The sequence below is a fragment of the Arvicanthis niloticus genome, chromosome 19 (genome assembly GCF_011762505.2).
Source record: "Arvicanthis niloticus isolate mArvNil1 chromosome 19, mArvNil1.pat.X, whole genome shotgun sequence".
In the NCBI taxonomy this organism is placed as follows: Eukaryota; Metazoa; Chordata; class Mammalia; order Rodentia; family Muridae; genus Arvicanthis; species Arvicanthis niloticus.
This window is the reverse complement of record NC_047676.1, coordinates 48,942,895-48,956,373: the sequence shown is the minus strand read 5'-3', so window position 1 is coordinate 48,956,373 and position 13,479 is coordinate 48,942,895. Positions and strand designations below refer to the sequence as shown.

Here is a 13,479-nt window from a genome sequence, read left to right as displayed (position 1 = left end):
CTGGCGTATGATGTTTTAATTCTCTAGTTTGGAGAGAATGGTGGTGGTGACTGGGCAGGGCAGGGGCTAGCATTCTCCATGCTATGTCTGATGCCAGTGCTGCACCTGGGATCACACTGTAGAACCAGTGCTTTAGGAAGAGGAAACCAATTTCATTACTTCTGAAGAGATGTGGCTGCTCAGGTTTTATTAGGTGACTGAAGTTAGTCTGCCTGCTGTATAATTTCAGCACGCAGAGTTTGAATACAGGTAACAGAAATACCCTGTGCGAATGAGTGTGTCAAAGGCTAGACTCCTGATGAGTTCTGCTGGTGGGGCAGGTCCTGGGCACTTGCTCCTGATGTTGCTGTGCTGGCCAGGGCAGACAGTGGCAGGTGGCCCAGTATCAGGCCATGGTGTCTGGTGAGCATGGCATCAGAGTGCTACTATCCTGAAGCATTTATAGCATCCAGGCAGTGGACTGGACAGAGTGAATATTAACTTGCCTGTGGGCTCCTCATAGATTAAAGCAGGAGTCTTACTGGTCTGGCTATTTTTATATGTTTATATGCAAAAAAAAAAAAAAAAAACCAATGTTAGTGTTTTTATTTTATAATTTTGATTTTATATTAAAGTATCAGGGAAGTTTCCCTTATTCTTTCTGTGAGCACCTCTTATAAAAAATCTTAACAAGACTCCTTCACACATTTCAGGGTAGAGGGGCATAGATAGGCATATGCAATCTGCAAATGGTTAACATTTAAACTGGAAAGAAACTGATTTTATTTCAGATTTAGTAATATAAAAGGTCAATTAGAGGAAAAATGTATCAGTAACCAAAAGCATTTGCTTACATCATTCCAAATTTACAAAAGGAGATACCTGTTTTCTGAACATCAGAACCCAGGCTCTGACACACTTGCCACAGCGTGTCTGTGACAGGACACTCCCTGAGGCGCCACCACTTCTGGCATCACTGCTCCTCTCACCGCCTTTCTTTTTTCTCTCTCAGTAGCTTTTTGCTCTCTTCCCGTCTTCTTTTGTTCACTGGATTCCGAGGATCATAGATTTCAAACGTGTCTGAGTCCTGCATGCTTGCATCTTTCACTTTTCTGGTTTTGTCTTCAAACTGGAGTACATGTGACATCCTAAAGAGGAGAAGAGATGGCCTAGTGAATTCAGGCTGGGAGCTAACACAGAAACTGTGGACCCCACTCTTTCTGGTACAGGGAGCCAGGCAATGCTTGTCCCACCTGGAAAGCAGTTCAACGGAGAACAATGCTGAGGTGAGGAGCTTTGCTTGGCGGCAGAGTGCCGGCCTAGCACGTGCAAAGTCTTGGGCTTGGGTCCCCAGAACTGCCTAACAGAAATGAAGCCAAACTCTGAAAAGCATGCCGGTGTCTGTCTGCTCCACACCTTTGCCTTTCTCGGAGTCTGCTCATGCTCACTCTGAGTCGCTCCCCTGGTGGGAGGCTATGATCTCTACCCTGGAGTCTCCTAAACCCCTATTTGGAACTTGGTCCTCTTTCTTTGAAGAGTATACTCAAGCACAGGAAGCCAGCTGTGGAGCAAGTTGCCAGCCAATAACCAGACCTATCTGATGTTTGTGTTCTGAGTAGCTCAAAGGGTCAAAAGCAGGGGTTACATTAAAAACAAAACAAAACAAAACAACAGCAGCAGTAGCAGCAAAAAAATCAACCTTTAATGTTAGGGCTGGTGTGTAGCTCCCGTGCCTCATGGGAGAGCATTTGCCTTGAAGACACAAGGCCCTGGGTTCAATCTCCAGCACCATTATCACATTAATGAAAACCAACTAAGTAGTGGCAAACAGAACAAAAGTATGTACCCACAAACAGAAGTTTAAAAAGTAACTGAAAAGTCATGTTCATGTGAGGCTGTGGCTGTCTTCTAGGAGGGGCTGAGTTTTTCTATGCAGAAAGGAATGAAATTTCTGGCATAACTCCATGAACTAACTTTCTCCTCTTACTGTTGACTACAGCAAATCTCATAACCCTGCCTTTCTACTTTAACAAATGCTTACTGGTCTTAAAGTATCAGCCTGTGCTTGATTCCTAAGTGGACATAAGCTAGCTATCCTTAGCAGCAGGGAACTATGCCAGTGATTAGCTGTGCCCCCATTGTGAGGTATCCGAGATAAATGGGGGGTGGGGTAGGGTGGTCAAAAGACTAGGCATCAGGGCAGCTTGCTAAGTCAGGAAAGAGAAAGATTCAGTTTTTATATAAATAAACCAGTGATATGAATTTTCTGCTAGCCATTTAATAAAAAAATCCAATTGGTATATTTGTGCATCTTAAATATGCATTTCCTTTGCGACAGCAGACAGAAATATATCCCTGCACACACCCCTTGTTAGGCAGGAATATAACCCTGCACACACCCCTTGTTAGGCAGGAATATAACCCTGCACACACCCCTTGTTAGGCAGGAATATAACCCTGCACACACCCCTTGCTAGGCAGGAATATAACCCTGCACACACCCCTTGTTAGGCAGGAATATAACCCTGCATACACCCATTGCTAGGCAGGAATATAACCCTGCATACACCCATTGCTAGGCAGGAATATAACCCTGCATACACCCATTGCTAGGCAGGAATATAACCCTGCATACACCCATTGCTAGGCAGGAATATAACCCTGCACACACCCATTGCTAGGCCAGCACTCTGACACCGAGGAAAGCTCCTTGCCTCCGCTCACATATGATACCAGTTTTCTTTGATTTGTATCAGCAGAGATTTGGGCAGTGAGCAGTGTGAGGAGCCATCGCTCTTTTCCTTGCAGCTGCATAGATGAAGACTGACATTTATTTGTAATGAAAAGTCCATGTTCAGATTTTGAAAATTCTTGAAGTAATTTTGAAGGAAAATTAAGTCTCACAGATACTGTCACTTTGGAGACTCAGCAGCATATGGCCATGATCACCTTTTCTTCTACTTTGGAAGGTCGTGTCGATGCTGTGAGTGTCAGTGACACACAGATGACCTACATCATATTTAAATGAGATAACCACATTCACGTTGGTATGTCTAATTAATAACACATTGCTTTTTCTGACTTTAATCACTGATAGCAACATAGGATTATACCATATAGTGTGAGAACTCTGCCTTCTAACAGTTCCATTGCTTCAGGAAGCACTGTCGATTAGAAAACACAGCCTACAACCACTGGATTTATATGTGGCTTCTCCCAGAGTCTGATTTTTTTGTGCTTTAAATTTTCTATGGTGTTCCTTTAGGCATGAGCTTCTGAGAATGCCCAATTCATTGAAAAGAGTTGGTTTTTTCATAGCCATGGAAACAAGGAACCCGTAGAACCAGCTGGAAACACAAACTGGATTTAACCAATTAATGATGACTTATCTAGGTCTACTGGATCAGTGACAGTTCATGTCACTGGAAAAGCCAACTAGCAGTAGGTAACCTCATGCTTTTGAAAGCCAGTGAACAGAAACAGCCTCTGCTTCTGAAGGTGATGCTAACCCCCAAGCAATTCTTCTCCTCCCAGAGTCAACATGTCTGTGACTGACTCACATGGTATGCTGGATAGTCTTATTTACACCTGATACAGGCGAGAATTATAGGAAAGGAAGGAGCCTCAATTGAGAAAATGCCTCCATACGATTAGGCCGTAGGCATTTTCTTGGTAGGTGGGGAGAAGGGGGACTGCACATTGTGCATCCCTAGGCTGGTGGTCCCGAGTTTTATGAGAAAGTACATCTAGCAAGTCATGAGGAACAAGTCTGCAAACAGCAGCCCTCCTGGCCTCCGCACCAGCTCCGGAGCTCCTCTTCTACTTCCTGTGATGATGAGCAGTGGCGTGGAATCGAGAGCCAAGCAATTAACCCTGTCCTCCTCAACGTGCTCTGTGGTCATGGTGTTTTGTCACAGCAGTAGAAACTCTAACTAGGACGATCAGAGACAGTGAATAAAGTACAGCTACTTTTCACTTCAGTAATGCACTGTGTGAAGGGAAGCCTCCTCTTCCACACTCCTGCAGTCTCTCTTGTGCACCCAAAAAGTGCACTCTAGGAATTCTGAGTTACTGGACCTGAAGAGGAGCAAGCGCACTGGAGCTATCGGCAAGGCCGTCCTGCTACAAGCCCTTTACAAAGAGGGAGCTCACCCCGCACTGGGAGCCCTTAACAGCGCACACCTGAAAGCTTCTGCCTACGCTGGAATCACACGTCCCTCAAAACGCTTTCATTTAGTATTTCCAGGTTGATGCTTCACTTACCCCACTACCTAATTAGATTATTAACTTTTACACAAATTCATTGTTCTGTTTAAAAAGTGATCCCATATCCTCCCCCAATATGGATTTTTTTTAATAACACCTATTTCCAGTAGAAACTATTCAAGTTTCAAAATGACTTTTCCAGACGTTGTCAATTAAAAACATAAAAAGGTACCTTCCTCCTTTCAATGCCACAAGGTAATCTTGCAACTATTGGACTTGGTTGGCTCTAGTATAAGAACTGAAATCTAGGCATGTAAGCCATAGAACCAAGTCTACAGGAAGAAACCTCTCACAAATCTGAAAAACACAGAAAGCCATAAATTAAAGGAGCCGTCTGCTTCAACTGTTTGTTCATACGAACTGCACTGCACAGGTCTAGCATTTTGATTAATAGCGATCTTAAACCCAGAGGAAAGAAGGGGCTCTCGGCTGACAGACTACTTCAGACTTAGTACCGTAACACTTAGGATGGCTGGCCACTCCACAGTAACACTGAATCTTTAACAGCAAAAAACGGTTCACCCATTTATCTTTCAACATGCTTTGGTCACTTCATTTTTAAAGGGAACACAGAATAGTTATTATGATTTGGGGTATAATAAACTCCTGACCTCTGTGCCTCCATAAATCATGTGCTGTATGAATTGAAAGCATGCCCACACTTCAGTCTCCTGTGAGGGCACACATGCAGACTAAGAACTTATAGTTTAGCTTTGTGCACCCCAATAACTCAGCCCTGTCCACTTGGTGACTGTTAAAAAACTAGACCAATCAGAGCAATGAATTCTTGTGGAATTAATTACACACTAATCATTTACATGTGAGAATTTCAGAACTTGTTTACTTGAAGGAAAAGACAGAAACTTAGTTCTGATTAACACAATCTTCAGCATAGGCTCAGATTCTCAAACAAAAGCACTGGTGGTAGTTACATTTCAGAAGATGGAGGTTTCCTATCTCGAGTGGTGTTAAACAAGGAATTTTACTTTGATGTGGGACTGTGCCAAAGCATAAACAAAAGTAAACAAGTGGTTCTTCACTGACTTCTCTAACAGTCAGTATTAACGTTCTCACATAAGTGGGAAGACAGATTATGGCATGGTGGTGACATCTGTGCAGAAGCCAGAAGATCAGATTCTCGGCTCAAGACACCATCCCAACATTAGCAATTCATTTCTGATGAAAATGCTCTGAAATGATTTATCCTGAGAGAGAGTAAACAGCGCTCTTCTTAAATGATTTCAGAACTATTCCTTCTCATTTCCAAGTCACTCCAATTTAAGAACATTTCTCCTTGAAATAAATATGATGTCTTTTGTTTGGTTTCATTTTTTTCTGAGATGGCTGTCCTGGTAGCTTTCTGATGTCAGATTACAGGTATGTATGTGTCACTACACCCCACTCTCGACACACTTAATCATTCTGCTGTTCTACTTACTTTCTAAAGATTGTAACTATTCTTCCTCCCCAAGTCCTTCTAGACTCTGAAACAGTCTTTCTTATTCACTTCTCTTACCACACACCTCTACTCTGGATTGACTTACTGTCGGACTAGATTAAAACAGTTCAGGCAGAAACACGTGATGTTCCAATGTGTTGCTTCCTGTCACAGAGACTGTACTTGGCCCCTCTTGTCAGCTGTCACTATTTTATAATGTCTGTTTACTGAACTGTGCGGAGACTCAGGTATTCATCAGTGTACCTGGTTCACAGCTCTATGGCCGGTGCTGAGCATGGTGATTTTTTAATGAGAGGGAAACCTTCAGACCTTTGGAACTGGCCAAGCCTGGTACTTGACGGTTGCTATGCAACCATTTGACCCTTTGTGGGCAGGGGCTGTCTTTTATTTTAATGATAAGCTCTCTGAAGCCCCTGCCAGGCTGCAGAGTCTCGAGTCCACTTTCCATGACCGTTCACAAGTCAGCACACACTAATGGTTGCATTCTGTCAGGTGCTGCAAGGTTTTACTCCCTGACAGACGTCAGTGGGAGATGCTGCCCACTCTTCATCTCCCACAGCTCTTAATGAAGAGCTCAGGGGACAGAATTTCTGACTTTTTAAAAAGCAACATTTCCGAAGTAGTTTTAGCGCTCTTACATCAGATGCAGGCTGAATGTAAAAAATCAACTGGGTATTTAAAAAAAAAAAAAATTTCTACCAGGTGTCATCTTCAAAGACACTAATTTAATTATACTAGGATGGGAGGGGGTCCTAGAACCAGTCATTCAAAACTTCTCACTGGTTACTTTCAAATGTAAAGAACACAGAGCCAAATTAAGAAACTTTATATTTTCACACTAACTGTAAAGACTCCATTTACATCTGCTTCGTTCCTTTGGAGACAGAGTACAGTGGGTTCCTAAAAAAAAAAAAACTTTAGATAATAATAATAATAATAATAATAATAATAATAATAATAAATAACAGATTATTTGATAATGATAAATAATAAAGGTATTGTTATTATTAGTGTGTGTGTGTACAAATGTTCTGCTTGCATGTACATCTGTATATCATGTGTGTGACTGGTGCCCATGGAGATCAGAAGAGGGTGCCAGATCTCATAGAACTGGAGTTATGGTTGGTTCAATATATGAAAATCTGTCACTATAATCCACCATATAAACAAACTGAAAGAAAAAAATTCACATGATCATCTCATTAGATGCCTGGTGCCCATAGAGGTCAGAAGAGGGTGTTCAATCTCCTGGAACTAGAGTTATGGTTAGTTGTGAATCAGTATGTGGGTGCTGGGAACCCAACCCAGGTCCTCTGCAAGAGCAACAAGTGTTCTTAACTGCTGAGCCATCTCTCCAACCCTAAGATTGGGTTCATATGACAAGCTACTCACACGTTGGAAGAGGCTTAATTGGCACCCACTCTGCTCTTCAGATTGAGCAATTCCAAGGACATAGTCCAGTCCTTGTATGTAGTTTGAAAACAAGGTAATGAGGTAAACTCAATTATTTACTCAATAGACATTTGAGGGCTTTTGATGGGCGAGGCTAATGCTAGTTACCAACGACAAAAAGTCAAGCATAATCCAGCCTCTGCTCTCCTGAAGCAAACTGTTTATTTGGGAGAACACACAGACACAGCGAGACACACGAGCTTTGGAATGTTAACACAGTGTGAGACAATAATGAGAGTGTCCACTGATAGTGCTCTCAAAGAGGCTCCCATATGGATAGGCAGGAAAGACGATCGCACTCCTTTTTCTTTGCTCAGAGACTGAACCCAGGCCTCTGTGCATGCTGGGTGAGCACTATAACACTGAGGTACACGACAGCAGATCAGTCCCCTTTCATAGGCAACTTCTGAGAGGATAGAGGAAGCTGTAAGCTACTGGCCAGGTGGTAGAGGTGACAGGCTTTTATCTGCAAAAATGGATTTTTTTAACCTCAGGAATCAGTCAAAAGTGACTTCTGTGCTAGGTTTAGTAAGAAATCACAATGCCTGTTCTGGAGTGCAAGAAATTACAATGTAGTTATAAAGGGAGGATCATGTGGGAACCCAGACTGGCTTCTAAGTCCTTTCAACATACAACATAGGTATATCTTTGGGGAAAAGTGCTTAATAACAGCATCAGCTTCCACTATGAATCCTGTTACTGTCTTAAATCCCTATTTTCTGGAACCCCAGTCCCAGCTTCTATTTGTTCTACTTAAATGAAGATCCCAGCTGTGATCCCACTCAGCTGAAGGTACCTGAGGGGCAGAAGCAGTGCCTAGGACCACCCCTATGAACATGGGTGTCTGATGATGTCAAGTGTTGGGTCTCTCTCTCTCTCCCTCTCTCTCCTCTCTCTGTCTCCCTTCCCTCCTCTCTCCATAGATATATATTCCGCCACCCTCTGTAAACACAGCCAATCTTGCTGTGAAAGCCCTTCTAGTTTAAACCCTTTGGTCCATTGTGTACAGAAGGACCTGCATTTCTCATGTCCTTTCTTTAGTCTGGTTCTTGCATGTCCCACCGTGTTCTACAGGATCCCCATCTTTTATTTCATAATGCCAGACTCTTTGTAGCTTCCTGGAGAATCCCTACTGCCCACAACCTCCATGCCTCCCATTAGCTGTGCCACTACCCTGGCTCCTGCTGGGCCTGGCCTGCTTTCTCCAGCAGTGAGGAGATCCTCTCCTGGACCCCCTGACAGTCTTGTCCACAGCTCTAGCCTTCTTCAGGGTGGTGCAAGGCTTGCATCTCTGGGTCACAGTGCTCTGAAGAACAGAGGCTCTGTTTCATTGGCCTCTGTACCTCATCATGCAGCAATGCTTGGCCAGACGCTGGTGATAAGTGCTTGCAAACAAGTCCAGTTTTCTGGGATTCCCATCACCTCAAAAAAAACTTTGGCTAGGATATTGATTTTCTTGACTTTTCTTCTTGATAGTTTTAATATACAATTCCAAATTATTTAGCAATTACACACTGTATAAACTCCATTTTCAGGCAAGCAAGTCACCTTTTAAACTTCTAAACAAAAAGGGCTAGTTAATACTAAAAAGGTGAGGCAAGGTATTTTTACAGATAGTATGTTGTGCTATAATAACCCAGTGCTGACCTGTCTCAGATGGGCCAGTTACACTGCTTAAAGATTAACATCTGCTCCTGTTTGCTTAGTTCTGAAGTGTGGGAAATGCACGGAGTGTCCTCAGACAGCCTTCTTCTTCCTGGTTTGAACTACCTTGTTACTCTTTGAGAATATATACATAATTTGTTACAACATAACTTGTTGGCATGTTGTGAGGACTTCGCATTTCCCTATTAGAATTCTTAAGAAACCCAATTAAATAGCTCCTGGTTATTATTTAAGTTTGTCATTCTTTGGATTACAGAACATAAACCTAAATGATTTGGGGAACAGTTTGAAAGGCAGAAACAGCTTTTGTTTGTAAATACAAATTTCAGCAAAAAACAGTTTCCAAGTGTTGCTTCCATCTGAGTCTTTGAAGGAGCACACTGTTCTGTGTTACAAACAGGCTGCACCTTACTTCTGTCCACTTTACTTTTCTGCAAGGTTCTGCCCTCTTTCCTGGTCCTATCAAAGTCCAGTTTAATTCCCATTTCTTCCTAAGATGTTTTCCCATTGCCTTGGCCCTCAGAACCTGCTCTGACATTGGAATTTCTTCAACACTTCTTAGGGAAATCTTCATGAATGAAGTCAGGCCTGAGTTTGGTTCACTCACTGAGGCTGTGGGAAAGTCACCCTGCTTCTCCTGCCTGCTTTCTTACCTGTGACAGTGGTAAGGCCCAGGCTAGCCACTTCACAGTGTTCACAAGTGAGGCTTGCACACCATGCTGCCTGAAGGCCTCTGTAAATGGCAAAATGGTCCGGATATCACTTCAACCCATTTGATTCATATGTGCCTTTCTCAGGTTAGCCCAACCTATGTGATTCATGTGTGGCTTTCTCAGGTTAGCCCATATCTCAATGCCATGAAAACGGTGACATACAAATGGAAATTTATTTTCCCACACTTTTAAGACAAAAGTCATCACTCACCGACTAGGGCTCTCTCCTTGGGCTCCCTCTCACTGTGTCCTTACACAGTGTGGGTGAATGGAGAGGGAACACTAGTCTCATCATGGGGGGTCTCACCCTCATGATCTCTCATCAATACCTAATTTCTCCCCAAATGGCCTACCTCCAAATACTACCATATTAGAGCTTTACCATATGAATGTACGTGTGTGTGATCAGTTGTACTACCTACAAACTATGTTTATATAAAAATTTATCATTTTCATAATTACGCATTTTATAATACTGATATTCCTTATTTTTATGTATATCATCATTTAATACAACATACTTGGGCTCAATCAGCCCTGGACACTAACATGTATATTTCTAAATGTACATGCCTCCTTATATGGATCATCAACTAGCCAAGGACATTATTTATAGAAAGAATTAAAGTAGACTAATTCTGAGAGGCAAAAAGAAAGATACACTAATAAGTTTCGAGAACTTCTAAGATGATGCAGGAGGAGTATGTTCCCAAGGAGGTAGGCCATTGGGAGGAGTGAGACTGGTTATCCACAGGCTAAAGTAGATGTTTTACTTCTATCAGCCTTACCAGCATCTAATCTAGCTTCTAGTGGCCAAAATTATGGGAAAATAAATGTCTGTCAAAGTTATCCAGCCAATGTTGTATGGCAGATTGACTACAGGTGTGCCCTTCCCCCAGGCCTGAGCAGGCCTGCAAAGCCATTTACCACAATAGACCAAGCAACAGTAGGACCTAGGATATGCACTGCATTGCCAGCCTTGGCACCTTGGAGCCTACTACCTGAGCTAAGAAGAATGGACTGCCTGCTGAACTAGCCTTGACACCTTCTGGACTGCCATCTCCTTACCCAGCAGCCCCTGGGCTGAACTGAGAAGAGACTCTGGGGGGTGGGGCTTCCCCTTTATACGTAAAAGCAAATTATTAAACTTTGGGCCTTCATCAGAATACTTTGTCTTGGCCCCACGTTTCTCTCACTCTCCATTCCTGTTCATTCCTAGGCTTCCTCTCAGGAGAACCCGGTAACCTATAGCTGTAGGCAGCTACATACAGGAACACACCCTCCATTTATCTGATGTCTTTTTTTGAGGAGTTCAATTGGAACATCTCATTACATTTCACAGTCATGTTTCCTTAGGCTATATCTTGGCAGTGGCAATTGGCTCTGTGTGTGTGTGTGTGTGTGTGTGTGTGTGTGTGTGTGTGTGTGGTATCTGTGTAGAGACCAGAAGAGGATACTAAATTGCCTTTAAAAAATTGTGTGTATCCATTTGTATGGTGAATATGATGTCTGTGGGTATGTATGCAAAGGCTACTGGACACTTGATGTCTTCTATCACTCTGAGCTTTATTCCTCTAAGGTAGGGCCTCTCACTGAATCTGGACCTAGGCCAGTAGTCAGCAAGTTGTAGTGATATTCCTGTCTGCCCTGCCCACCACCCAGTATGCTTGAGGTCCATGTCTATCTTTTTTTTTTTTTTTTATTTTCTTGTCGCTTTCTTTATTTTTTTTTTTTTTTTTTTTTTTTTTTTTTTGTGGTTTCTGGTGATTTGAACTCAGGTCCTCACTCTCATGTAGCAAGTGATTTACCCACTGAGCTGTCTCTCTAGGTCAGGATGTCCAAATGTCCTTGTGTTGATCCCTTGTGAATTTTGAGGAGTGCCAGTCAGGTCTTTGCTATGTGTCATGCCATTAAAATATGATGTTTTTCTCACAGCAAGATGTGGCTTAAAGGTTCTGAAGGATTGTCATCACGTGCGGCTACATACTAACATGGATCAATGACTGCTAACGTTACCTGTGACCATTATGTTGAGGTTGAACTTTTAAGGTTTTCCTATGTATAGTTACTATTCTTCCCCCACCCCCCTGCTAAGCTTCCTGCTTTCCCTATCACTATGGATAAGCCACATCTCAGGTGTGAAGTTCTGTTCTCTTATGTTATTTCCCCCTCTATGACATGTTGAGGATAGACCCCACGGTTCAGCATATACTGGGCACTCTTCTACCACCACACCCCCAGCACTCCATTTCCCCTTTTATCAGGAACTATGTTGGCGAGTTTTGTTTCATGTTTCCTTCCCCCTTTCTACTGGTATTTTTATTGGAACATATTAAGTTTACAGGATAATCCTGAAATAATTTGCTTCCTTATCCAGAAATGGCACTTACTTATCTAATAGTTTGTAGTCTGTCTTTTACATAAAGATTTCGAGCAGAGTTAGGTCTGTTACCACATGTCAGCATGTGACACACGGAGGTTATGTCAGCCTCTACTGACTTTCATGTATCAGTGCTGTGTCTCACAATACTGAAGGCACGCTCAGAACTCCAAGTGGAGTCCTGGACATTTGAGACATGAAGGTAAGCTGGATTCTCTATTCCACCTTACAAATAAGTAATGGGGCACAAGCTATTGGAAGGGTATACAGTACGTCCCTACTCAAGAGCCAGGTTCCCAGTTCATAATCCTGAAAGACTGGAAGCCTAATGCTGTTGGATAAACTTTTCTGCCAATGAAAAACAAAGAGCAAATAGTTCCTGGAGGTTTGAGAACTGTTCACCAACCTTTGTTAAGACAGCATAGTAAAACAAATCACATGCCATGGAACTTAGCATGAAAATGGCCCTTAGAGGGAGTGGGGGTATTAGGAGCTATGGCCTTTTTGGAATAGGTGTGGCATTTCCAGAGGGAGTACTTCACTAGGGAGCGGACTTTGAGAAATTCAAACCAGGGCAGGTGACACACAGTTCTTTCCTTCTTTCTGCATATCTAAAAGTAGAACTCTCAGCTCCTTCTTCAGCACAGTGTCGCCTGCACATGCCATGCTTACCTCTCTGACAATAATGGACTAAACCTCTAAACTGTAAATCAGCCCTAATCAGTTGCCATAGTCATGATGTTCTTTATAGCAACAGCAATCCTAAGACACATGCTCTTTAGCTGCTGTTTGATTGAAAATTTGACATCTTATACCTCTTAGGTATATGTTTAAACAGATTCTGAACACCACTTGGTCTTTTATTTCTGTTTTAAACTATCAGAATGTTATTTTTAGGTCATAAACTTAAAGCCTTTAATTTTAGACTTTTCTTCATTACAAGCAACTTATTGAGGAATTAAAAGGCTAGGGTTTAAGTACCAGCATGTGTAGAAAAAACCCAAAACAAAATGTGCAAATCCTTTTCCAAAATGAAGTAGGCAGCTGAGATCACAAGTGAGACGAGAGAGACAGGGCAGAGAAACTCAGTGAGTCCTGAGAGGAGAGCAGTCAAAAGTGAGCCCCAGGGAGTGGGGCCAGAGCGCTGCTTGTGTGGAGCAGAGCAGGCATCACAGGGCACAGATGCCCGGAAAGGGGCAGTGCAATCATCAAGGAGAATCACAAAGGGGGAAAGCTTAAATGGGTAACAGAACAGCGATGCAAAGGAATACAGATAGAAAGGAAAACAAACAAAACACATTTAAAACTGACAACAGGAAAAAGTAGGAACAGAAATTCAAAACCCTTGAGCTAACAGAAATAAGTGGAGGAAAAGTGGAGATTTTGAGAAACCAGGCAAGGTGGAAACTAGGCACAGACTAGCGGAAAAAGAAAACACAGATAGAAATCAGTGTACTGCCGCTGTTCACCGCTAACATGGAAAATTTGCCTTTGTTCTGAGTTTTAAAGGAATATAGCCCTTCTGAAGTTTTGAAAAGCCAACTTAAAAAAAAAGCCAACTTTAA

General features: G+C 42.5%; 1 protein-coding gene across 2 annotated transcripts in view; it reads right to left on the bottom strand.

The window, feature by feature from the left end:
* Positions 1-732: 732 nt before the first annotated feature.
* The window catches only part of Cwc27 (CWC27 spliceosome associated cyclophilin), a 190,297-nt gene continuing 177,550 nt past the window's right edge, over positions 733-13,479 (bottom strand). The window contains exons 14-15 of one of the 2 annotated variants that reach the window (XM_076916236.1): positions 6,548-6,604; positions 991-1,127 (exon numbers count right to left, since the gene is read on the bottom strand). In XM_076916236.1, coding sequence (XP_076772351.1) covers positions 6,562-6,604 — 43 coding nt within the window. In that variant the 3' untranslated portion in view covers positions 991-1,127; positions 6,548-6,561. Of the gene's footprint in view, positions 1,128-6,547; positions 6,605-13,479 lie in introns of both variants that reach the window. The other variant, XM_034523350.2, reaches the window with a different exon arrangement.